At 36.6% G+C, this 27,874-nt stretch overlaps 1 protein-coding gene across 22 annotated transcripts in view; it reads left to right on the top strand.

The window, feature by feature from the left end:
• The window catches only part of RIMS2 (regulating synaptic membrane exocytosis 2), a 595,628-nt gene that overhangs the window by 157,742 nt on the left and 410,012 nt on the right, over positions 1-27,874 (top strand). For all 22 annotated transcript variants that reach the window (XM_021688297.1, XM_044914274.1, XM_021688308.2 and 19 more), the window contains one exon: positions 17,759-18,069. In XM_021688297.1, coding sequence (XP_021543972.1) covers positions 17,759-18,069 — 311 coding nt within the window. The remainder of the gene's footprint in view (positions 1-17,758; positions 18,070-27,874) is intronic.

A 27,874-nucleotide genomic window follows, 5' to 3' on the forward strand; every position in this document is an offset into this window, starting at 1 on the left:
GTTAAGCGACTGCTTTCAGCTCAGGTCATGATCCCAGAGTCCTGGGATCGAGTCCCACATCGGGCTCCCTGCTCTGCGGGGAGCCTGCTTCTCCCTCTCCCACTCCCCTGCTTGTGTTCCCTCTCTCGCTGTGTCTCTCTCTGTCAAATAAATAAATAAAATCTTTAAAAAAAAAAAAATAAATGATGCTGCAAGAGAGATGGGTTCACACTGTTGTTTGATGATTATGTCTTAAGAGAAGAGTCTCTCAGGGTCTCTGGAGCAATGCAGTCTTCCACAGGTTGGATATATAACTGGGAACTATATATCAAAGAGCATTTTCTTGTATATTCTCATACCTCTCTTCCTAACTTTTAACAAATTGCAAGGTATTAAATGGCATTAGTTTATTATTGGATAGCATATAATGAACAGGCTTTATAAGGTATGATCTACTTCAGTCTGCTTCTCCTTCTCCCTCTGCCCCTCGCCCCACTTGTGCTCTCTCTCTCTCAAGTAAATAAATACATAAAATCTTAAAAAAAGAACAATGCCAGTTAAAAGTGATAATCTTCACTCTTTCTTACCTTCAAATGATATTTCAGTATTTTTTTAACATATATTTTTTTAAGCAGGCTCCACGCCCAGCATGGACCCCAACACAGGGCTTGAACTCACTACCCTGAGATCAAGACCTGAACTGTGATCAAGAGTGGGAGGCTCAACTGAGACACCCAGGCACTCTGATATTTTTGAGTATTACTACAATCACGGTTAGGTTCTTTCTTAATTTTTCAAACTTTGTTCAGCCAGTACCATGCTTAGTTATTGGTATATAACTATAGCTTCCCTAGTGTTCACTGAACACATAAGAAAACTCTGCACATTTAATAAGCAAGTATTGGTATTGCGTGGTGACACAGCTACACTTATAACAATAATCTACAAGTGTATTGTGTATATCATGTATATATAACAGGAAGTTCTCAAGTATATATAACAGAAAGTTCTCAAGCCATCTGCCAGTTACGAATGAATACCTTACAGATGTATTGAGAAGCTAAGTTAAGAAAATCGCAATTACAGTGCAGAATAAGACTGCCAGGTGAATTTGTTCATCTGTAGTTTCTGTTACATCAAGGTGTAATACTAGTGTCTGATTTGAAAATATTCTCTAAAAATTGGTAACTCTAGATTATCGACATGAAAAGCCCCCACATTTTATTTGCAATTTATGCAACTATCAAAATCATTAACAATATAACTGAACTAAAGTCTCATTTCTGTCTATATTTCTGGATTATTTGTCTTACAGTTTTGTTGATATATCAGATTCTTCTGTTTACTTTATCTTGCAAATATATAGTGCTTTATACTCTAAGGAAGTATTTGAGAAAGCACAGTTATATTTGGTCAGATAGATCTGCAGTTTTTCCACTAAGTTTAATTTTTGCTGAGGAGTTTTGAAAAATAATATTTACCAACCTAAGGAAATGCCCTTTTATTCCTACTTCTCTTACCAAGTTAAAGAAATATACTTGTATTCCTAATTTTCTAAGAGTTACTTTAAATCATAAAATGGTGTGGAATTTTATCATATGCTTTTCTTCATTGATTGAGATAATCATCTGATTTTTCTTCCTTAGTCTGTTATATTGCATTATATAACTAAATTTTCTGATGTTGCACCATCCTTACATTCCTGTGGTTAAATGGTGGTTGATTGTGACAGGACATGTTTTCTAATTGTTTTGGATTTTGTTATTTAAGTTTTAGCTTATGTTTTGGCTCTCTTTACATATACATGAGTAGAATTGGCCTATGCTTAGCTTACGTCAAAATTATATTTGGCTCATAAAATGAGATATGTGACTTTTATTCTTTTTAAAATTTAATTTATGGAATAATTTATATAGGATATGAATTAATAACAGTCCCTTAAAACTTTGGTAGAATTCACCAGTAAAATTATAGCAATTACTACAGGTACCCTGCTCATAGACTTCAGCTCATCCCAGATGACACCTGCAAATGGTTCTTGAACATACCAACAGCTTCCTGCATTTCTCTGCGTAAGGGCATTTTATGGCCAATGAAGTAGGCTTAACCTGAGGGAGAAGGACAGAAGTGCCAATGAGCTAATTGATAAATACCCCACTTCCTTGCCTCTTAGTGTGATGAGTCTGAGGGTTCTATCAAGACCAAGCTTCATTTGCCTTCAGAAATAACCTACTCTTTGACTGTTTATTGGCTTTTCTCTTTTACATATTTCACTTCCCCTCTTTTTACTGTACTTTTTGGGATCATCTTTCAAATAAACAGACAACTTTGCATTCAGATCTTTGGGTCAGGATCTGATTGTGGAGAAACCCAAAAAAGATAAAAACCACCTAGGTCTGGTATTTTTTATAGAAGAGGTATTTAAAAAAATTATTAAATTGCAATATAATTCACACAACATCAAATCCACTATTTTAAAGTATGTAAGTTAGTGGTTTTTCGTATATTCACAGTGTTGTGCAACTATCATCAATATCAAATTCCAGAACATTCCATCACCCTGAAAAGAAACCCTATAGTCATTAGCAGTCACTCCTATCTCACTTCACACCCAGACAACTTCCAAACTACTTTCCTTCTCAATGGATTTACCTATTTTGGAAAGTTCATATAAATGGATTTATATAGTATGTTGCCTTTTGCGTCTGGCTTCTTTCACTTGGCATAATGCTATAAAGCTTCATCTGTGTTGTAGCAAGAATTAGTACTTCATTTCTCTTTATCGCTGAATAATATTTCCTTGTATGGATATACCACATGTTTATTTGTTCAACAAGTGAAGGGCACTGGATTGTTTATGCTTTTTGGCTATTATGAATAATGCTTTTAGGAACATACATTTATGAGTTGTTCTGTGAACATACATTTTCAATTATCTTGGGCAGTAATTACCTAGTACTGGAATTGCTGGGTCATGTGATAATTCTGTATAAGGTTTTGAAGAACTGCCAAACTGTTTTCCACAGTGACTGCTCCATTTTATGTTCTTTACCATCAATGTACAAGGGTTACAATATCCTATATTCTCACCAATACTTGTTATTTTCCTTAAAAAAAAAATTACATCCATCCCAGTGGGTATGAAGTTGATTTGGGTTCATTTGCTACCACTACTGTCCACAACAGCTATTCCTAGAATCAGATGGGAGTCCAAGAGATTGGACACTGGGTACCAAAATTATCTACATGAGATTTAAAATGGACTTAATGTGAAAAATCTAGTATCCCTTGCTCATTAGAGACTGAGGTTTGAATTCTGATTGTATTGCTTATCAGCTGGAAGACACTGTCTATGTGACTTAACCTCCTCAATCTTCAGTTTCTTCATCCATTAACTGAGAGGAATTAGCATACATTAAATGGGATAAAAAATATACAAGAATTAGAAGAGTGCCTGGAACATAGGGAAAGCTCAACCAGTGCTACTTACTGTTGTTAGTATTGTTGTTGTTAGTAGCTGTGGTGGTGGTGTTCTTACTAGGACCAGAGTTTGGTTACAAAGCAGAGTTTACAGACCAGAGCCTGGCTATGCAGAGTGAGGTCTGCAGACCTGCAGAAGCAGCACACCTGAGAGACTGTTAAAGACATAGAATCCCTGCATCTTTGCCCTCAGACCCAGGACTCAGAATCTACATTTTAACAAGATCCCTTGGTGATTCAAATGCACATTGCAGTTTGATGAGCACTGGTTTAGTCTATCATCTTGCTGCTCTCAACTTATCCAACTCCTTATAGCAGGCAGTATCCACAATTTTGTTTTTAATTTATTTTAACAGCTTTATCGAGGTGTAATTGTTATACAAAAAAGTGCACATCTTTAATGTAAACAATTTGATGGACTTGAGCAAATGCATACACTTGTGAAACCATCACCACAGTCAAGAGTGATAAACATTTGGAATCTGGAAAGTTCTTAAATATTATTTGATTTTTTTCTTAAAAACAATTTCATGAAAGCCTATGTATTTGGATTGTAGAAATTTGCTAAGTAAACATTTTAAAGAAAGAAACATATAACTGTTATGTACTTATTGTTAATATATTAATTCACTCATTCCTTGAGCTTGTCTTGGTGTTTTCTAGGCATGTGGGATAGAGCAGTAAACTAAAATAGACAAACATCTCTACTTTCCTGGACAATATATTCTAATTAGGAGGTGCACACAACATGAATATTAATGATGAATAAGTATTATTAAGAAGGTGTAAATGCACTGGAAAAAAATTAAAATCTAGATACTTTTGGGTGGTGTTGGAAATTTAATTTGGATGGCCTTAAGAGTGACAGTTGAGCAACGACTTGAAAGAGATGAGGGAGTTATTGGCATTGTAGATAAGTAGGGGAAAAGCAGTCCAGATTGAGGTAACAGTGAATACAAGAGTCCTATGGTACGAGAATGCTTGACATGTTGGAAAATAGCAAGGAAGTGTATGGCTGGAGTAGAGCAAGTGGGTGAGAAGAGTGATAGACAAGAGTTAGACAGTAAGATTGCAGAGGACCTTCTGGATCATTGTAAGGGCTTCGGCATTTATTCTGAGCAAGATGGGGAGTATTAAAAGATTCTGACCAAAAATGTGACATGATGTGAGTTACATTTTAAAATATTTTATTTATTTATTTTTAAAGATTTTATTTATTTATTTGAGAGATAGAATGAGAGAGAGAGTGCACATGAGAGGGGGGAGGGTCAGAGGGAGAAGCAGACTCCCTGCTGAGCAGGGAGCCCGATGCGGGACTCGATCCCAGGACTCCAGGATCATGACCTGAGCCAAAGGCAATCACTTAACCAACTGAGCCACCCAGGCGCCCTACATTTTAAGATATTTTAAAGGGTTTACTTCACTGTTTTGTTGAGATAGATTAATGGGAAAAGAGAAAAGGATGGAACCTGGGAGACCAGTTATGAGATTATTGCAGTAATTTAGGCAAGTGATGTTGGTGACTTAGACCAGGGTGGTTGAGGTAGAGATGGTGAGATGTCATCTCTGTAGATATAGCTTAAAGTAGAACCAAGAAGATTTTCTGGCAGAATCTATGTGGGATGTGGGAGAAAAAGATGATTCCAAGATGTTTGGCCTAAGGCAAACTGGGAGGCTTCAGAGTCAGCATTAACTGCTATGAGTGAGACTGGATGGGACAGTTTTGGGGTGAAGGTCTGGAATTCAGTTTGGACATGTTAAGTTTGAGATGAATCAAAATACAAATGCACTAAAGCTTAGATATAAGGCTATGTTTTTATTTTTTATTTTATTTTTTTTTTAAGATTTTATTTATTTTTTAGAGAGTGAGCGAGAGAGAAACAGCATGAGAGGGGAGAGGGTCAGAGGGAGAAGCAGGCTCCCCGCTGAGCGGAGAGCCCGATGTGGGACTCGATCCCAGGACCCTGGGATCATGACCTGAGCCGAAGGCAGACGCTTAACCATCTGAGCCACCCAGGCGCCCTAAGGCTATGTTTTTAATTTTGTGTTATGATAGTGTTGTATCAACACACTAGAATTGTAAATTCTTAGAACAGTAAATGTCTCTTGGATAGGTCAAGTTGGACTTGCCTTTTATTGAACCTTGCTTTGAAGTAGGTCACACGACTGTATGTGATGAGTGATGTTATTGCTTTTTAGCAGTTACAGGAGCAGGAAGTACAATTTAAAGGAAGTCCATATAGTAGTCTATGGCTTCTGAAAATTTACTTACAGGAAACTATGGAAGATCCCAAACAGTTTTGTCCCTTAACTTTAAAGTTTTAAAGAATTACTAGTAAGAATCTGAGAAACAGGTAAATGAAGCTTTATACTTGGGAATTTTTTCTCTGAATTACTACCTCTTCCTTAAAAATACCCCCCCCCCCAAGTGTTCCTGTGATTTCCATATCACCATATCTTGTTAGTATTATGTTAGGATTGCGTCTAGTTTTATACTCCCTGTTTTCTTCAATTTGGATGAATTATCATCATCTTTACTGTCTGATAACCTTCATATAAATGTTCTGGCCTCCTTCCTTTTATAACATGTCCTCTTCAGAAATTGTCACGTTCTGTTTTCCATTTTAAATGAAATCCTCAAGATGAATATGCTTTCTATTTAAGAAAAGTTAAACTTGCTTCCCCCATTTTTAAATCATAATTTTACTTTAAATTTATTGAAATGATTTTATAATTCTATAATTTAGACATAACTTTTAAATTCTTCTAAATGATGGAAAAGAAAACTGACAACTGATAGTTGTATTTATTCACATCTTTGAGTCAGTATGCAGTGAAAAATAATTATTCTAATTAATATCACATTTTATAATGTACTCTTTGAACTCACTTTTTAATTTTGTTAAAGTTACTGTTTTTTAACTGAAATTTAATTTATTTTTAGGGAAAAAGGGGTTAACAATGTAGAGCTAATACACAAGGAAGCCAGTGAGTTCAGCTTGAACAAAGTGCTGTAGCACAGACTAGTGGGAAAACTTAGTAATTGCAGAAACATTCACTTTCCTTAATCTTGCTGGATATACCTACTGTGTAAGAGTTGTCCTAAAAAAAAATTACTTAAAGAAATTTAAACTTAAAATGCAGTTGTGAATTAAAATGAGATTTGGAAGTCAAATATTTATTATGAAGGCAACGATTACCTTATCCTGATAATAATATGCAATTAAAATCTTTTTAATGACTACTTTGGCAACCACTTCCCTAGTTTTTTGGTAACATTCAATTTAGAACAGAGTTTATAAAATAAATCACATACTTTGATGAAAAGAAAAATAAAACAACACCACAAAATATGTACAGCTAATTGATTACCTTTGATATAATTGACTCCTTTACTCACACCCCTCCATATAAAAGCCCCTGAAAGTAAGCTATATTCTATTTTTAAAAACATTTGTATGAAAATTCAGTAATTGATTCTCAGTTAACTAATATATTTATGTTAAATACATCTTTACTTTCAGTGTGATTATAAGTATCAGTAAATATTTTCACTAGTCCAGTTAACCTTGATTGGTTTCTAGTCTGACTTTCCTTCTTACATATTCCCAACTCCTCCTCCTGTTTTTTTCTTTTCCTTCTTTTTTATTTATTTATTTTTTAAAGATTTTATTTATTTGACAGAGAGATTGACAGTGAGAGAGGGAAAACGAGCAGGGGGAAGGTCAGAAGGAGAAGCAGACTCCTCGCTGAGCAGGGAGCCCAATGTGGGGCTCGATCCCAGGACCCTGGGATCATGACCTGAGCCGAAGGCAGATGCTTAACGACTGAGCCACCCAGGCGCCCCTTTCTTTTTTATTTTGAAACATTTCAAAAATGTCAAGTTTAGAGAATAATACCAACCTTATACAAATCTTAGTGTTTTGCCATATTTGTTTTATATTTTTCTTTTTCTTTTTTTAGAGCTAGAGTGATTATCTTGAATACTTTATACATATATGCTGCTAATCCGTAGATAGTATTATTTTGCAAGGTTTGTAATGCTGTATCACGGATCATACTGTATTTACTCCTCTGAAGCTTGTTTTATTTATTAACTCTGTATTTCTAGTTATCTCAACATTTAGACTCATCAAAACCCAATTCATTCGTTTTGACTGCTGAATAGAATTCTTCTGTATGAATATGCTACACTTTATCCATTGTCATGTTGATTTAGGTTATCCAGATTTCTTCTAATGGAAGCGGTGCTACTTATACATACCTGTTCATGTCTTCTTGCTTTTTTGTTTTTTTTTTTTTAAGATTTTATTTATTTATTTGACAGAGAGAGACACAGCGAGAGAGGGAACACAAGCAGGGGGAGTGGGAGAGGGAGAAGCAGGCTTCCCGCTGAGCAGGGAACCCGATGCGGGGCTCGATCCCAGGACCCTGGGATCATGACCTGAGCCGAAGGCAGACGCTTAACGACTGAGCCACCCAGGCGCCCCTCCAATGTTTGCTACTGTCAGACTTTTAAATATTGCCAAACTGATGACCTGTTATCCTACTGTGATGTTTGTCTCTCTCTTATTGAATATGGAAACTCTCCATATACTCTGAATGCATACCCTTTGTTAGCTGTATCCGTTGTAATAAAACCTCTTCCAGATGGTGGTTTCTCTTTTTACTTTATTATTTTACTATTCAAAAGTAAACCTTTTAATACAATAGAATTTATCTTTTTTTATTTTTAACTTCCATCATCTCATATAGATACAATAGATACTCATCTCATATAGATACAATAAAAAGAAAAGAAAAAACTTGTTGTGTGGAGAACTTTTAGGATCTACTCTTTTAACAACTTTCCTATATATCATATAGTGGTGTTGACTATAGTCTCCATGTTGTACATGACATCCCTAGTACTTATAACTGGAAGTTTGTACCTTTTGACCACCTTCCTCCATCAAGTCTGTCACTAGTAACCACAAGTCTGGTCTCTTTTTCTAAGAGTTTCATCTCTCTTCTGTTTTATCTTAATTTAATTTATTCCTATGTAAATTTATAAGCTAAAATTCTGGGTGCAAAACCAAAAATCTTTCTATAACAGTTATGTCTGTTTTAGCAGAGAGATGTTAAAAATTAAGAATTGTATCATGGCATAAAACAAACTACTTTAATATGTAGAGATAAAAATAGAGTTTAGGGAAAGTGGAAAGAGGAGAGAAGGTTCAAATTTTGGCCGGGTGGTATAATTTTTAATTCTTTTATTTCTCTGAGCCTTTAAAGTATGAGTTAAATTGTGTTTTTTTCTCAGTTGGGTGTTTTGTTTGGCTAAATAGGGCGGATATCTGAAATTTAAGTAATATTGACTGACTGGTAATATAATAAATCATTGTATTTTCAACTTAATTATCTTGTCCTTCATTTTCATTATCATTTCCTGTCTTTTAATTAATATTTGGCATCTCGAATTGCCAAAATGTGAGATGGACCCATCATACTATGGGTATTATAATGTTGTTGAAATTGCTACTCAATTATCTGATCGTTTCAATTTTCTAACTTAATTGGTTACTTACTGTAAGGTCGTGCAACTGAATACTAATATGATCTAACCACCTCAGTTCTGTAATTTAATTGGTTGAATCCAGTTTCAGCTTCATTCGGTAACTCTTTTTGGAGAACACTCAAAAAGTGAATGAGTCCCTTAATACTTATGATATTGCTTTCTGGTTTTTTCCAAAGGAACTCGCTTACTACTAACATGCTCTGTATAGCACGGTATAGCTCAACCATAGGTCCTCATGGTTCTCCCCCCGTAATTACACAGATTTTTCCTTTTGACTCTCCCAAACTGGCTCTTTTCTCTAGTATCTGAAGTTTGCCTCAGGCCCTCCTACCCCTGATGTTTTCTGCTGTTTTTTTTTTTTTTTAGATTACAGACTTCAGTTAATTTTGCTGTAAAACCTGGCACTTTTAACCTCTTTTCTTTAAGTAATATCAACTCTGGGTAGTATAGGCTATTGTCATATTCCCTGGGGACACTTTGCCTGGACTAGGTTTCTCTCTCCTCCAGCCTCCTATCCCACAACTACCCAGAGCAGAGGTATGAGACTTTTCTGTCTGCATATGGGTCTGGTCCATACTTTGTACTTAGGCAATTATTAATCCCTGAACATAGCTGACAATGCTCGAATCATGGTATAATAGGTATATTATATTTGAAGTGCCTCCCAGTTTGGATTCCTTGATCAGTAAGCCAGCTTCTTTTTTCTTTCTTTCTTTCTTTCTTTTTTTTTTTTTTTGCTATTTAAGGCAATGGGTGGGTTAAGAGAAGCTACAAAATGGGAAACCTGAAGCTCATTACTTCAAGCCTAAAGGTAATTGGGGACAGCGTTAGGGATACAGAAAAGGAAAGTCAAGGAAAAGCCGGCCCCCATCTTCTATCCTTGTGCATTGTAGAGAAGGAGAAAGAAGACAGAGGTAAGGCCAGTAGATGATCAGAAGTTTGGTCTAATAACTTCTTTCTAGGCTTTGACCCAGGAGGAGGATGCCTATTGGTTAAATTGAAGGGCAGCTTTTACCCTTTTTAATATTTGAGGTTCTTGCAAGAGATCACCTATCTGGATGCTCTAGCACCCACTGAGGGCATGGCTACTTCAGATGAATTCAGCATTGCATCATGGCCAAGAAAGGGCCAGCATTAGCTTTCCAGAACTATCCTTAGTTCCAGTGTGGCATGGAGGACATGAAAGTAGCTGCGTGTCCCTGTCATGACATCCCCCTATCCTGAGGGATGAGAGATGAAGGATGAGATGACTTTGCAGAAGAGGCTTCCAAACAGATAGCTTGAGCCATGGCTGAATAGAGGATTATTTGGGGACTAAGCGGATTCAGCAGTGCCTTGAGATCTGAGGTGAGATCGAGTCAATAGTGGAGCACAATCCTATCAAAATTGAGAAGAACCAGAATGAATTAGATGAGCGGAGCACAATCCTATCAAAATTGAGAAGAACCAGAATGAATTAGATGAGCTGCAGATTTCAGCAGCAGAAGCCCCATAGAACACCTAGACACATTCTTGGAATACAGCAGGGAAAGGGGCAGAAATATCAGAAATAGAGAATTTATCCAAAGGAGCTATTTAACAGACTAAAATTATGTGAGTGGTTTTTTTTTTTTTTTTTTTTTAATTTGGCTAGTATGCTGTTGAGGAAAATCAGATCAAAAATAAATAAGCTATGTTTTGTTGCAAGTAAGTTTTCAAAGCTACAACAATTGGTAACAGAAAAGAGTTTGCAACAACTAAGATTTGGAGATGTTCCAGGTTAAAGCTTCTTCTGTCCTGCTATCTGCTGAGAGACTTACGGAAGACACCATAGAATTTTCTTGCTTCAGTCCGCAAATGCGGCTGTAGCTAGAGAGGCCATGCTTGTCGTTCAAGAGGAATTTGGGAAAGTCTTGCTGTTTGTCTTGAGGTATTAGATGAAGCAAAATTTCTGATTTTTGTTTTGTAATCCGGAAGCCTGTTACTTAGCGATTACAGTGATCTCTTAATTGCTTAAGGAATGTATTTGAAAACTGGAGACCTCTAGAATATGCGTCAGTACTTCAACTTTGCAGATCTACTGGGACAGTGCTGGGGGAGGGGCTTGTCGGTTAGTAGTTACAAATTCCACCAAATTCTGCCTTTTGAGACACGGAGACACCATGGCTCTGGTGATGGGAACTTCTGGGTAATGCTGTGATTGAGCCTGTCTGGATTTCCAGGTCTCTTGCAGATCTTTTCTGAATCCTTGTTCTTTTCAAACAGCCTGGGTCAGGGGAGAAGAAGATATCAAGGGATCTATGGTGGAAATGCATTCATTTTGTAGCATTTATCATAATTGTAATAGAAACAGTATTTGTACAATTATTTGTTTTGCTTCTTGTCTCTCCCATGACACTTTAAATTCCCCAGTAAAGCCTATGTCTGTTGAACTGTATTTACCAGTGCTTAACATAGTGCCTGCCATATACGAGGCATTTGGTGAATATTGTCTGAATGAGTAAATAATTAATGAATTAGTATTAATAGCTATTGGCCCATCTATAAATAAACTGGAATTTTATGGTCTGAATTAATTTTTATGATAAATTGCAGCTTCATCCAAGTTTACTTACTAATACTGAATGCAGTATTAATCTTTTAATATTACTAGTTGGATTAACAACAAGTTTTCTGTAAGAAAAAGCCCTGATTTGTGGCATTTTCCAATTTCTGTTGTCTAAATACGCCTCCAGGGCTGATTTCAAGCTAAGCCACATTACTCTGTTGAATGTGGAGTTGGGAAGAAATGTGCACAACTGGTTCTTATGACTCAGTGAAGGCTGGCTCCAGAACTACTCTGAAGCACTTTCCTGTGTGAGTTTAGGAATGCACTGTTCTTCACATACAAAGATTGTGCTGGTGATACACATTCAACAACATGTTATCTAATCTAATCTAATCTAATCTCAATTAGCTAAGGGAATGCTATCAGCTGTGAGGGATAAACTCAAAAAGTGTCTGTAGCTCAATATTATGGACGTTTGTTTCTTATTTACAGTCCACATTACAGTCCACATTGGTCTGGATGATCAGCAGAGGGCTTTCTTCCAAGGGCTCATTAAGGTTCCTGGGCTCCTTTTTTTTTTTTAATTTAATTTTATTATGTTATGTTGGTCACCATACATTACATCATTAGTTTTTGTTGTACTGTTCCATGATTCATTGTTTGCATATAACACCCAGTGCTCCATGCAATATGTGCCCTCTTTAATACCCATCACCAGGCTAACCCATCCCCCCACCCCCCTCCCCTCTAAAACCCTCAGTTTGTTTCTCAGAGTCCATAGTCTCTCATGGTTCATCTCCCCCTCCGATTTCCCCCCCTTCATTTTTCCCTTCCTACTATCTTTTTTTTAACATATAATGTATTATTTGTTTCAGAGGTACTGGTCTGTGATTCATCAGTCTTACACAATTCACAGTGCTCACCATAGCACATACCCTCCCCAATGTCTATCACCCAGCCACCCCATCCCTCCCACCCCCACCACTCCAGCAACCCTCAGTTTATTTCCTGAGATTAAGAATTCCTCATATCAGTGAGATCATATGATACATGTCTTTCTCTGATTGACTTACTTTGCTTAGCATAATACCCTCCAGTTCCAGCCACATCATAGCAAATGGCAAGATTTCATTCCTTTTGATGGCTGCATAATATTCCATTGTATATATATACCACATGTTCTTTATCCATTCATCTGCTGATGGACATCTTGGCTCTTTCCACAGTTTGGCTATTGCGGACATTGCTGCTATAAACATCGGGGTGCATGTACCCCTTCGGATCCCTACATTTGTATCTTTGGGGTAAATACCCAGTAGTGTAATTGCTGGACCATATGGTAGCTCTATTTTCAACTTTTTGAGGAACCTCCACACTGTGCAGAGTGGCTGCACCAGCTTGCATTCCCACCAACAGTGTAGGAGGGTTCCCCTTTCTCCGCATCCTCGCCAACATCTGTCGTTTCCTGACTTGTAAATTTTAGCCATTCTGACTGGTGTGAGATGGTATCTCACTGAGGTTTTGATTTGGATTTCCCTGATGCCGAGCGATGTTGAGCACTTTTTCGTGTGTCTGTTGGCCATTTGGATGTTGTCTTTGGAAAAATGTGTGTTCATGTCTTCTGCCCATTCCTTGATTGGATTATTTGTTCTTTGGGTGTTGAGTTTGATAAGTTCTTTATAGATTTCAGATACTAGCCCTTTACCTGATATGTCATTTGCAAATATCTTCTCCCATTCTGTCAGTTGTCATTTGATTTTGTTGACTGTTTCTTTTGCTGTGCAAAAGCTTTTTATCTTGATGAAGTCCCAATAGTTCATTTTTGCTCTGGGCTCCTTTTTTGGTAGCTCCTTTATCTCCTAGGTCTTGAATGAAGAGCATGATGGTAGTATATGAGAGGTATTTTTTTTTTAAGATTTTATTTATTTATTTGACAGAGAGAGGGTACAAGCAGGGGGAGTGGCAAGCAGAAGGAGAGGGAGAAGCAGGCTCCTTGCTGAGCGGGGAGTCTGATGTGGGGCTCGATCCCAGGACCCTGGGATCATGACCTGAGCTGAAGGCACACACTTAACTGACTGAGCCTCCCGGGCGCCCCATATATGAGAGTTTTTTAATGGCACACATCATTGTACTTATAATCAAATAACCAGGACATAGCCATATGGCCATGGCCATCCCTAAGTACAAGGGAGATTGAGAAATGCAGCATCCTAGGGGAAAAAGAAAATAAATTTAATAGTTAGCCAGGATCTTTCAGTTTTCTAGTCATATGACAGATTAAGCTGATCAATTTATATTCTCTGACTAATATACACATTTATAAGCAGGCTGCAATGATGAGAAGTGGAGTCTAGTAAATTCTTTTATGTGTACAGAGTTCGCTGGATCTTATGAAATTGGTCTATGGTCTAACCAATAATCCTTTACTTCCCTGAATTACTCTATTATTTATTATCCCTATTTAAATGAAAATTACATTTTTGCAGGGCTTTAAATTCTTTTAAATTATTGTATGCACTTGACATAATTTTGTTTTTCTTTGGCTGTTCGGCTTAGTGCTTGCATTTATTATTTATATAATTTTTAAGAAATATTTCTATTTTCCTTAGTTTTTTTTCCCTCCCTTTCAAACCCACCAAGGTTGTTTGTAGAATGGAACATATGATAATAAGTGGCAAATTTGGGTCATTAGAGAGTATTGCATCTCTTAATATTGCTATACTACTCTGAAAAATTTGGCATATTTAGAAATGAAGGTAATAATACCTTATAATTTTGAATCCTATATGCCTTTGTATTCTCAGGGCCTTGGTGTTTTCGATATTTATGAAGATCAGCAAAGTTAATAGGCCCTAACCATGGCTATTTACAAGCATATATATTACTAAGATATTTTTTAACAGCATTCATCGTATGATACACTTGCCGATTAACGTAATTGGTTAAAGGGTTTCATTAACAAAAGCCCTGTGATTTTGTTCCCAAATCAGTTTAATTTTGTTTCATAGACACATACCTTACCTCTGATAGACATTAATAATTTCATAACCAGTTAGTTAAAAGTCCTCTCCTACGTACACGTGCGTATGTGTTTGTGAGACAGAGTTCAGTATCCTCAGTTCAGAAGTTACATTGCTGTGTGTGTGAGGGACTTTGAGTGGAAGCGTCAGTCTCTGTACTACTTCAAGTGAGTGGATTTGTTTCCTGAGCTTTAAAGATGAACAAGCTTTTAATCCAGGAATGAGCAGAGATAGTAAAAGAAGAAAAGGAAAGTGAATTGGGTGTTAGGATATGAGGATCCTAAGAGCTGGCAGTTCAGGGGGGAGCATAGAGTCTAGTCAGAAAAGTAAGCAGCCAACGTGGGTATCCCGGAGAGTATGGGGAGAGAATACTGAGAGAGTCGTTAACAGGAATCGTAGAGCATCCTTCAAGCCTTCTACTCATTTATCTTATATTAGTAGCCCCTGGGTGTTAACAGGTGAGGAAAATGAAGTGCATCGTTCTTCCAAGTCTTGTTCCCATTTTGGGCTACACAGAAATGTTACTGTTACCATTTGTACGATGGCTAGTTCACGCTGAGGTAAATGGGTGAGGCTACGCACAGCCCTCTGTAGTCACTGAGGAGCATACATGTAACCCATTCCTCATATCAAGTTGGGAATCTCTGCTTCAACCAGTGGTTCTCTAACTTTACCCGGCATCAGAATCACCTATAGCATTTGGCCAAAAAGTCACAGATTTCTGGGTCCTGCCCCAGAATTTCTGATTCGGTAGGTCTGGAATGGGGCCTGAGAATTTGCACTTTAAAAAAAAAAAAAAAGATTTTATCTATCCTCTTGACAGAGAGAGAGGGAACACAAGCAGGGGGAGCTGCAAAGGGAGAGGGAGAAGCAGGCTTCTTGCTGAGCAGGGAGCCCAATGCGGGCTCGATCCTAGGACCCTGGGATCATGACCTGAGCCGAAGGCAGACACCTAACGACTGAGCCACCCAGGCGCCCCGAGAATCTGCACTTCTAACAAGTTCCCAGGTGATATGGATGCCATTGTACCAGGGATAGTCTCTGAGAATCTCTGCTCCAGAAGAACTTAAGTAACTTGCTTACTTTGTCGCAAATAATGAAGCAGCAGTAGGTTGTTTCTGCAGATGATTGTGATTGGATGCTTGTCTGTCTCAACAACTCACTTCTGTTTTATTGTCAGTCACCAGGCACAAAGGGTATTATTTTTCAGTACTCTGACTTATTCTAAATGGATTCATATCATGAAATCATATAGCTTATATTATCACTGTAATGTGAATAGTAATCTGTTTAAAATAAGACAGAAAGGTTGAAATTCAAACTTTATTTTATAAACATTATTTTGTGGTTCTATATTTAGTTTACCTTTCACATTTAAGAGAGATCTGCAGTACCAACATTTGTCACAAGATGGCATCAAAAGGCTGAAGATTTTGGTTGAAACTTCATTTTTGAGAGTTGGATGTATTTCATGAGTTTTCAAACCAAAAGAAATTTGTACCATGAGGTATTTTTTTTTAATATGGGTGATATTTTGGTATTTTCATATCAGAAATACTTTCTTATTTACTTATAAAAATAAAATAGGCACATATATTGACATTATTGATGACTAATTCTTTTAGAAATCAGTGAAACATAAATCTTAGTGTAATAGTATCCAATATCTTATCATCTTTCCCCAAGAAGGATTTCAAAAGAATTCAAGTTAGTAAGCATTTAAAGGTCTTACTGTCCTGTGATTGATAACGCCCCTTTATGCAAATAGACGATGTAAACCCTGTCCCCAATGAGCTTTGAATTTAGTTGAGGGGGGGCAAAAGAAATGTATATACAGTTCAAAGAGATAACAAAATAATAAAAATGATTAAGTGCAATGTAGTATGATATGGATTATACAAACATTATGAAGGAGAATGAGGCCAATTAAGCAAAAATTTTAAATGGCATTTTACAAAAAATCTTTTTATCAGTTGAAAACACCATAATGAATCTTCCTTTTACTGCGATTATCTATCTATTATTATTATAACTTATTTAAACTATAAAGAAGTGTTTGGCAATCTTGAGAGCTGTGTAAGTTTCAGTATTTGACATAAACGTCAGAAAACACTCAAAATATGAACTCACCTTTTATTTCATGAATATATAATTTTATTTTTTCTGATTAATTGAAAAAAGATTTCTTAGAAGAAGGTGAAGGTTTTGTGGTCACAAAGATAGTAGTTAAAATATTCTTAGATTCCTGGAGTCTGAAAAACATATCTATTAAAAAATCAAGTGTAGAATGGTGGTTACCAGGGGTGGGGGGTGGGCAGAAAGGGGATTTGCTGTTTAAGGAGTATAGTTTGAGTTTTGCAAAATGAACAAGTTTTGAAGATATGTTTCACTGCTCTGTGAATATACTTAGCACCATCAAACTGTGTACTTAAAAATGGTTAAAGTGGTAAATTTTTTTACCACAAAAAGGAAAAAAAACAAGTATCCTTTATAAATTATGAGCAATTAATAGGTTTATATTGAGGATCAACAGTGTTCCTAGCTTTATTTTAGCCATTAAGAGCTACTTAAAAGAAATAAATACCCCTTCAAGAAGCTTATAATGTAATTAATTGGTGATAGAAGATTAACCTAATTATTAGTAGGTCATCTACTAGAAGTCTAAATATAGCAAGCATTGTGCTGGACATTTTATATAAGTTATTTCCAATCTTTAGTTCTCAAAACAATATAGGAAAAAATAGTACTATCATCCCAGTTTCCCTATTTTATCACTAAGGAAACTGTTTTATAGATATGAAGGTTCAGCACCTTGTTCAAGGTTGCACAGTTTCTAATCTTGTAGTTGGTGTTTTAACCTAAGACTGTCTAGCCTCAAAATCCATTTTCCCTATACTACACCATGCTCCTAATTTAAATAAAAAGTAATTAAAGAATACATATAAACAACCAGTAATTTGGGACTCTAGTTTGGTATTTCTGCTGTTGGTTAACATTGCCTGTTTTATTATAATTATGCTGACAAAATTAAAAGATACGTGCTATAATAAATGGTAGCAGTTAATTGGGATTGTATTTTAACTTCAGAAAGGATAACCATAGGATTTTTTGTTGTTGGTTTGAACTGCCTTCTCTTTTGATTTGTGTTTAACTTTTGAAGACACTAATTTTTCTTCCCTATGTCTTCGTGTGCAGGTTATGTGGGTATGTAATTTGTGCCGAAAACAACAAGAAATCCTCACTAAATCAGGAGCATGGTTTTATAATAGTGGATCTAATACACCACAGCAACCTGATCAGAAGGCTCTCCAAGGACTGCGGAATGAGGAGGCGCCTCAGGAGAAGAAAGCAAAAGTGCATGAGCAGGCCCAGTTCCAAGGACCCTCAGGTGACTTATCTGTACCTGCAGTGGAGAAAAGTCGCTCTCATGGGCTCACAAGACAGGATTCTATTAAAAATGGGTCAGGAGTGAAGCACCAAATTGCCAGTGACATAGCTTCAGACAGGTAAACATTTTGTTTAATCTTTAGGTAAACATTATTTTTAACCTTCATTCCAAACAGAAATAAAAATATATGAAATGTTTAGGCAACAAGTTGTCTAAATGTAATGTCAATGTCCATGTGTTATATATAAATGCCGGAAGTGATGTTCAGGACTTGAGCTTTTAGAAGTTTGAACAATCTTAGGTTTATTCTGATTTTCCAGAATGAAAAAATGAAATAAAACAGGGAATTAGATAGAAGGCTATTGGCATAGGAAAGACAGACTGGGATAAGAGCCATGGGAATGAAGAGGAGATGCTTTTAAGACATTTTAGAGAGGTTGCATTGAAGGAACTAGCCAGAAGTGGGAGGTAAGAGAATGGGAAAAGTTACTGAGGTCTCTAAAAGTTCCACCTTGGGCTGAAGGATGAGGTAGTTTTCCAGGCAGGTAGATCCCGATGAAAGGATTTCACGAGTTTGCTGTTATCTGTGGGCTAACTCTGTTACTACTATTTGGGATCAATTCTATGGGCTTCTTTGTGTTAAAAATGTTAGACTTTTACAAATAGTATTTATGGTTCTTTGTTTCCTGCCTTTGGAAGGGGAGAATGAAACATTTTCATGGGAAGATTATTTTTCTATACCACATTCCTATTTGAATTGCAAATTAAAAAAAAAATCCGTTTTATACTATTTCTGTCACCCAGAAGTGGCCAATAAATTTCTGTGTGAATAAGTCCAAAGTCATGCGTTTGTGGAAAATCAAACCTAAAATTATACTAATAGGATGGTGGGTTCTGAGCATTCATTTATCACAGGTAAGATAATTGGAAGTCACTTTATACAGTGCCTAAAGTGTCACCCCGATGTATTGCTATGTCTTAGGAGAATAATAAAATGATGACTTCACCAGTTCTTTTGAAAACTAGCAAAAGTTAAACAATGTAATCCTATCTTTGGGCAAAACAGTGGTGGTTTCATGGCTGAAATACCATGAACATGTCTCAGTGTAAAATCTCAGGAACCCAAGAATTTTAAGTTTAGAGGACCATCTTCGATTGAGGTCCACCTTAAGCAGACAAAATAGTTTATTTGGAGGGCGGTCCCAGGCACCACCTATAGGGGAGTGAGCAATGATCCAGTTAAGAGAGAAAAACACAATAGTAGGCATATTCAAGAGCAGGTTACCTCTTTTGGCCAATGTGTCTCAATTTTACTGAGACTTCTGGGAGACAGGGTACAATGGCCTCAGAGTTATCCTACCTAATGGGCAAGGAGATTGGGGTATTTATCCCTCTCTCTCCTTTGTTATTGGTCTGGGGTTGTTCCGGAGGGTGTTAACTCTTTGGAACTCACTGGCCAAGCATGTTCTTGTGGCCAGAGAAAGCACTCAGGCAGAGTATTACAAATATGGTAAGGAGACAGTGCTGTGTAGGGACTGGTAAATGATGAGGCAGTGTGAGTGGGGAGGACTTTAGAAATCAATAAAGCCTGTAAAATGGCAACTACAGTGGTCACGGTATATGAATTTGGGTGAAAAAATAGATGATAACCAGTGGAGGTAGGATTTTCAATGAATGAATGACTAAGTAAAACGGATAATGGGAACATAGATGCATTCTGCAAAAGCTAGATAGATACATGAGATAGTTTCCTTTGGAGTTTAGAAAGGTGGTTTAGGAAGAATAAAAGGAAATACTAAAACACTGGATCATGTAATAGATTATGAAGTTTTGGGATGCATTTCATCAGGAAGTTGTGGATGTTAAAAATAAATCCAACAAGTTTATGAATGATTAATTCATCTTTGTAAGGAAGCTAGATTCATCTCTCTAATCTTTGAAGACGGCAGTGATGAGAACAAATATATCTCTTTCAGTATTATCTCTCAACTCTTCTGTTGACAAAGGATTAGCCTGGATGAACAGTAGAATCTGATCCATTGTGGGGAAGCAAGATATAGTAGTTCTTTTTTTTTTTTTCCCCCCTTCTCTTTTGCCTGGTGACTTTGGCTGCCATTACTAGTAAGTGTGTACCTTAATGACTCAAAGTATTCTGTAAGTATATCCTTCCTTTCTGAAGCTCATATAAGTCAAACTAGTAGCTCCTTTTGTGTATAAGAATTACTCTAGTGGGCGCCTGGGTGGCTCAGTTGGTTAAGTGACTGCCTTCGGCTCAGGTCATGATCCTGGAGTCCCTGGATCGAGTCCCGCATCAGGCTCCCTGCTCGGCAGGGAGCCTGCTTCTGCCTCTGACCCTCCCCCCTCTCATGTGCTCTCTCTCTCATTCTCTCTGTCTCAAATAAAAAAAAAAAAAAAAAAGAATTACTCTAGTCAGGAAAGAAGAGTGTTTTAGATTTAGTAGTTATGCCTAGAAAATGGAATTGGTTATAATTTGTAAAAGCTTTTATTTGAAAAATACTTTCTCTTCAAGAATAATTCAATTCCCCTTATCATAAGCAAAAACAGAGCTTTGTTTTATTTTTAAATGTAGATTCTGTAGCAATTTGTCATGTGTGCATCTATGAACCCACGGAATTCTTTCTCCTAGAGCATGGGGTCAGCAAACTGTGCCTCCAGGCCACATCTGGCTTGCCTCCTGTGTTTTGTAAATAAAGATTTCCTGGAACACCCCATACTATTCATTTACTTAGTGTTTCCTGGCTATTTTCAGCTACAACTCCAGGGTTGGGTAGTTTTAAGGGACTATATGGCTCTCATAGCCTAAAATATTTACTCTCTGACCCTTTGCAGAAAATGTTGGCCAACTCCTACCCTAGAGAGTAGTTAGTTCTCTTGTTCTGTTGATAGGTCTGCTTTCTTTGCCCATTTTTTGTTACTGTTTAAATCATTTCAGTTAAGCCTGTTTTCTTGTAGATATACCACATCTTCTTTATCCATTCATCTATGGATGGACATCTGGGCTCTTTCCATATTTTAGGCCTGTTTTCTTGTTCTGCTTTCTCCCTGTCCCTCTCCCAGGCTCTCCCTCCCTCTTTCCTTCCTTTTTTTCTCTGGGTCCCCTGTCTCTCTCTATTTCTCTTTTTCTCTCCGCATCGCTCTCCTTCCTTACCAGAATGGATCTTCTAGCAGTTTGAGCTAGACAGTGAAATGGAGCTACTGATAAGGAATATAACTTCGGTTTAAAGTATTATTAGTAATTTGTTTCCTCAGTATCATTCAGAAACTGGTGGCCTCAAAAAGAGAAGCTTTGGCTCAATTAATTTAAATCTCTATAGATCTTAGAATTGTGTTTGACAGATACAAAAGTATTTTACATTTTCTTCTTTTAAGGAGTTTTAGTTTAATCTTTAACTACAGGAGCTTTGACCTGTTTTATGACTTTTTTCTTCCCTCACAGGTTTTGGACGCTTAGTATTTATTGAGTGAATGAATATCAATTGGCCCTAGATCTTGGCTTTGAGTTAATGAATATTTACCTAATTAGTTTATTCATAACAATGGCATATGTTTATTATCAATTTAGATGCAAAATATTGTTAGAAGTTTTCAAATATGTTTTTTATTTCAGAATAAATTTTGAAACCACCATTTTAAAAAAATTATGTGCAGTTTGCTTACCCTTTGTTATGTCCCTCAGGAATGCCCAGTGGCTTCCCAGCCTTTAATTTACACTCATATAATGTGGTGATCTTGTTAAAATATAGATTTGAATTCTGTACTTCTGAAGTAGGACTTGATAATCTGTATTTTCACAAGCTTCCAAGTGATACCAGTACTTCTCGTGCAAGCCAGTAGTGAGGCCGTAAGGCATCTAAGAAGATCTTCGGGAGGGAAACACCACTGGCCTTTAATAGCTCAATGGCGGTTGTCCTCTGTAGCTCTACCACCAAGAGGCATACCGCTCAGTGCACATGTAAGGTTCTTAGAAGCGACGTAATCGTTCATTTGAATATACCGTTCTGACATATTTATTGAATGGAGGACAAAGGTGGAAACCAGCTAGCTACCTGGTGGCAGATTGACTACATTCAAGCACCTAACTCCTTTATTATGATGTTGTGGCTGAGCACTTACTTATTTAAATATGTTCTATTTTTTATAAATTACTTACTTCCCTATTATTATACAGTAAGGAATATATATATCTTAAAAGTTATATATATATATAATATATAATAATAATAAAATAAAATAAAATATAATAATAATAATATAATATTCCTTATATATATAATATATACTATATTCTCATATATATATTATATTCTCTCTCTATTTCTCCTTTGCTCATTTGTTTTGTTTCTTAAGTTCCACATGAGTGAAATTATATAGTATTTGTCTTTCTCTAACTTATTTCTCTTAGCATATAACTATATATATATAGTTAGGACATTTTACCTCTGGATTCATTTTCAAAGGAGTAAAGGGGATGTTACAGAATATTTATTTTACAGAGAGGCCTTGGGTTGGAGGACGGATGTGAACCGCTGGGTTAAGGAATCTAAGGTGGGATCTAGAGGAGGGTGGGTGAAATAACCATGTAAAAACTAAATTTTCGGGACACCTGGGTGGCCTGGTTGGTTAAGTGTCTGCCTTCGGCTCAGGTCATGATCCCAGGGCCCTGGGATCGAGCCCCACATCAGGCTCCCTGCTCAGCGGGGAGCCTGCTTCTCCCTCTCCCTCTGCTGCTCCCCCTGCTTGTGCTCTCTCTCTCTAAATAAATAAAATCTTAAAAAAAAATAAAAACTATATTTTTGTTAAGAAAATAAAACTAAATAAAAACTAAAATAAATTTGTCTTACAACATTTAGTTGACATTTTATACACTTGAAATTATTTAAAAGTTGGATGCTTCATAATTTTCATAGTTGAAAAGTAGTTAAAATTTAGGAAACAGTTAATTTTTTTTCTTTTATGTATAATTTTAGTATTTATTTAGCACTTCCGAGGACATTGGGAGAAGTTAAAAAGTAAGAAATACTATGGCTAATTTGTTTGGTGAAGGGATGAAAACTGGAAATCAGAAGGCATAGTTACTGTTCTTACTTCTTCTCTTTACTATTATCATTTGTAGATGTATACCTTTTCTTTGTGTCTCCATTGTCTCATCTCTGAAATAAGAAAGGCAGTCTGCAAGATCTCAAAAAGACTTCCAGTTGTAAAATTCTTTGCTTTGTTGTATTTTAAGGTCTCTGTCATGGTATAAACTTGAAAGTATTCTCTTCCATTATTTTTTTCTTTCCTATAACTGGTAGTCTTGTGTTCAATTAATAGAGGGTTATCTTCCATATTGTAACAACTCATTGTTATAATCCACTTATTCAACAGACATTTATCAAATTTCAGTTAGATATTATCTGTTACTACATGTCTCAGATAATTTCACCATGATTCATATATAAAACTGAATGTATCTGACATGTTAGATTAAATCTTCAATAAGGACATTTTGACTCTGATCTTGTAATTATATTACTATGTAATATTTCTTACTCTATTTTCCCTACTTCTTTATTCTATTACAAAACAAAAATTAAGAAGTAATAAGAAAAAGTAACAGAGTTAACTGCTTCTAATGGACTATGAAGAATTTTAAGAAACATAACGCAAATAATATTTCATAGGCATCCCAGATTCTTAAGTATTTGTTTCTACATTTTACTGCTTAAATAATGACACTTAATGGAAGTACTGAGAAACTTTATTATCATTTTTTCTGGAATTTTAATTAGGTGAGAGTGGAAAACTAAAAAAAATGTCATGACTCAATTACATTTCAGTGCATTCTGTTAGATGGTGAGCATGCTACCAGGTGTAATTGATGACAAGAGAGTAATAAAAATATAAGGTTATTATCTTGGATAAAAATGTAAAGTTTTAAGGAAAATAAAATATAATGAAAATTTAGTAGTTTGGTAATCACCATAATTTCCTTATGTCTGATACTTATAACCTACCAACTACTTTTGTGACATTTCATTAAATAATTAATTAAAAAGTTTGATTCAAATTTCAGTTAGTTAACATACAGTATATTATTAGTTTCAGGTGTACCATGTAGTGATTCCCTACAACACCTGGTGCTCATCACAGCCAGCACCCTCCTTAATCCCCATCACCTATTTACTCATCCCCCCACCCACTTTCCCTCTGGTAAGCATCGGTTTGTTCTCTATAGTTAAGAGTCTCTATCTTGGTTTGTCTCTCTCTCTCTCTCCTTCTCTTTCTCCTTCTCTCTCTCTCTCGTTTCTCCTTTGCTCATTTGTTTTGTTTCTTAAGTTCCACATATGAGTGAAATTATATAGTATTTGTCTTTCTCTAACTTATTTCTCTTAGCATAATACTCTCTAGCTCCATCCATGTTGTTGCAAATGGCAAGATTTCATTCTTTTTTTATGGCTGAGTAATATTCCACTCTGTGTGTGTGTGTACCGTAACTTTGTTATGCATTCTTCAGTCGATGGACCCTTGGGCTGTTTCCATAATTTGGCTACTGTAGATAATGCTGCTATAAACATTGGGGTGCATGTATCCTTTTGAATTACTCTTTCTGTGTTCTTTGGTATAAGACCTAGTGTGCTATTGCTGGATCATAGGAGAGTTCTATTTTTAACTTTTTCAGGAAACTCCATACTGTTTTCCAGAGTGGCTGCACCAGTTTGCATTCCCACTAAGAGTGTAAGAGGGTTCCCCTTTCTCCACTTCCTTGCCAACACCTGTTGTTTCTTGTGTTGTTGATTTTTGCCATTCTGATTGGTATGGGTGATATCGCATTGTAGTTTTGATTTGTACTTCCCTGATGATGAGTGATGTTGAGCATTTTTTCATGTCTGTTGACCATCCATATGTTTTCTTTGGAAAGGTATCCATTCATGTTTTCTGCCCATTTTTAATTGGATTATTTTTAGGGGGGGGTATGGAGTTTTGTAAGTTCTTCATATATTTTGGATACTAACCCTTTATCAGATATGTCATTTGCAAATATCTTCTCCCATTCCGTAGGTTGCCTTTTAGTTTCATTGATTGTTTCCTTTGCTGTGTAACATTTGATTAAAGTAAAAGCAATAGTTAAAATACACGCTTAAGACTTTTGCTTCCAGTATAGATGGAGTAATAGGGCCTAGATTTACCCTTCAGCCAGAGATATCTGAAAAAATAGACAATGTATTTGGAACAGTGGTTTTTTTTGGAAATTGGACACTAGGCAACAAAGGAGAGTAATACCTGAGAGATGGAAAATAAACAAAGTGAGCCCCATGATTGCCCTAACATCCTGCTTTGAGAGAGTTTATAAGCTATTCCACAGGGAGAAGAGTATAGGCAGAGCCTAGATGTCTTCCTGTGTTGAGGAGACAGTTCTGAGGGCTTGGGGAGACCAAGGCAGCTGTAGTTTGCTAGACAGAGTACCAGAGAGGAGACAGATGAACATAAAGATACCCTGGAGATCTGAAGAGGGTTCTTTTTGTGTATTCAGTGGACTAACGATTGGCACATGTGTGTGAAGAAACTATTTGTGGCCAGGGAAAGAATCACTCAAAATGATTAGAGGGAACACTGGCCTGCATTCACATAGGACCAAGAATAATGTCTGTTCCCAGCAGACAGACTACAAACCCTCAAGATTCCTGGAATATTGTGTAGAGTATTTTAGAAAGTTTTATCTCAGCAATGGGGAATAATGAATGCTAAAATGAGCACTACTGTGGGACAGAATAGCAAATCATAAAAGCAAAACCTGAAAAGATCAGGCTGTTTCCAAGTAATTTAACTGCCCCCCAGAAGTTCAAGAAGATTTATAGGAATACAAAAATATTCAGTACCCTACAAGATAAAATTCACAGTGTTTGACATCCAATCAAAGATAACCAGGTACAAAATAGCAGGAAAACTCAATCAATAATGGGACAGTAAAACTAGACACTGGACGTCAACCCAGAAGTGATATAGATATTAGAACTAGCAGGCAAGAACTTAAAAATAGTTATTATAATTGTATCCCATACAATTTAAAAAAGTAGAAATAAGTAACATAGAAAAATAAAATCAAATTAAACTTGTAAAGATGAGAATTAAAATATACTTAATGGGGATAATGGAAGATTAGGTACCAAGGAAGAAAGGATTAGTGAATTGAAGACCAACAGAAATGATGCAAAATGAAATACAGGATAAAAAATGAATAAATAATTTAAAAAGTGAAAGACCATCATTAGTTATGGAATAGTATCAAGTATTTAATATACATGTAACTGGGTGGTCCTTGAAGGAGAGGAGAGCATGAAGAGCACTAAGAAAAATTTGAAGGAATAGTGGTCAAATTTTTTTTCTTTCTCCAAATTTTTTTTTTTTTAAGATTTTATTTTATTTTATTTTATTTTTTTTTATTCTTATGTTAATCCCCATACATTACATCATTAGTTTTAGATGAAGTGTTCCATGATTCATTGTTTGTGCATAACACCCAGTGCTCCATGCAGAATGTGCCCTCCTCAATACCCACCACCAGGCTAACCCATCCTCCCACCCCCCTCCCCTCTAGAACCCTGTTTGTTTTTCAGAGTCCATCGTCTCTCATGGTTCGTCTACCCCTCCGATTTCCCCCGCTTCATTCTTCCCCTCCCGCTACCTTCTTCTTTTTTTTTTTTTCTTAACATATATTGCATTATTTGTTTCAGAGGTAGAGATCTGAGATTCAACAGTCTTGCACAATTCACAGCGCCTACCAGAGCACATACCCTCCCCAGTGTCTATCACCCAGTCACCCCATCCTTCCCACCCCACCCCCCACTCCAGCAACCCTCAGTTTGTTTCCTGAGATTAAGAATTCCTCATATCAGTGAGATCATATGATACTCTTTCTCTGTTTGACTTATTTCGCTCAACATAATACCCTCCAGTTCCATCCACGTCGTTGCAAATGGCAAGATCTCATTCCTTTTGATGGCTGCATAATATTCCATTGTATATATATACCACCTCTTCTTTATCCATTCATCTGTTGATGGACATCTTGGCTCTTTCCACAGTTTGGTTATTGTGGACATTGCTGCTATAAACATCGGGGTGCACGTACCCCTTCGGATCCCTACTTTTGTATCTTTGGGGTAAATACCCAGTAGTGCAATTGCTGGATCATATGGTAGCTCTATTTTCAACTTTTTGAGGAACCTCCATACTGTTTTCCAGAGTGGCTGCACCAGCTTGCATTCCCACCAACAGTGTAGGAGGGTTCCCCTTTCTCCGCATCCCCGCCAACATCTGTCGTTTCCTGACTTGTTAATTTTAGCCATTCTGACTGGTGTGAGGTGATATCTCATTGAGGTTTTGATTTGGATTTCCCTGATGCCGAGCGATATTGAGCACTTTTTCATGTGTCTGTTGGCCATTTGGATGTCTTCTTTGGAAAAATGTCTGTTCATGTCTTCTGCCCATTTCTTGATTGGATTCTTTGTTCTTTGGGTGTTGAGTTTGATGAGTTCTTTATAGATTTTGGATACTAGCCCTTTATCTGATATGTCATTTGCAAATATCTTCTCCCATTCTGTCGGTTGTCTTTTGGTTTTGTTGACTGTTTCCTTTGCTGTGCAAAAGCTTTTTATCTTGATGAAGTCCCAATAGTTCATTTTTGCCCTTGCTTCCCTTGCCTTTGGCGATGTTTCTAGGAAGAAGTTGCTTCGGCTGAGGTCAAAGAGGTTGCTGCCTGCGTTCTCCTTTAGGATTTTGATGGACTCCTGTCTCACATTGAGGTCTTTCAACCATTTGGAGTCTATTTTTGTGTGTGGTGTAAGGAAATGGTCCAGTTTCATTCTTCTGCATGTGGCTATCCAATTTTCCCAACACCATTTGTTGAAGAGACTGTCTTT

Source organism: Neomonachus schauinslandi, chromosome 4 (assembly GCF_002201575.2).
Source record: "Neomonachus schauinslandi chromosome 4, ASM220157v2, whole genome shotgun sequence".
NCBI classification, from domain to species: Eukaryota; Metazoa; Chordata; class Mammalia; order Carnivora; family Phocidae; genus Neomonachus; species Neomonachus schauinslandi.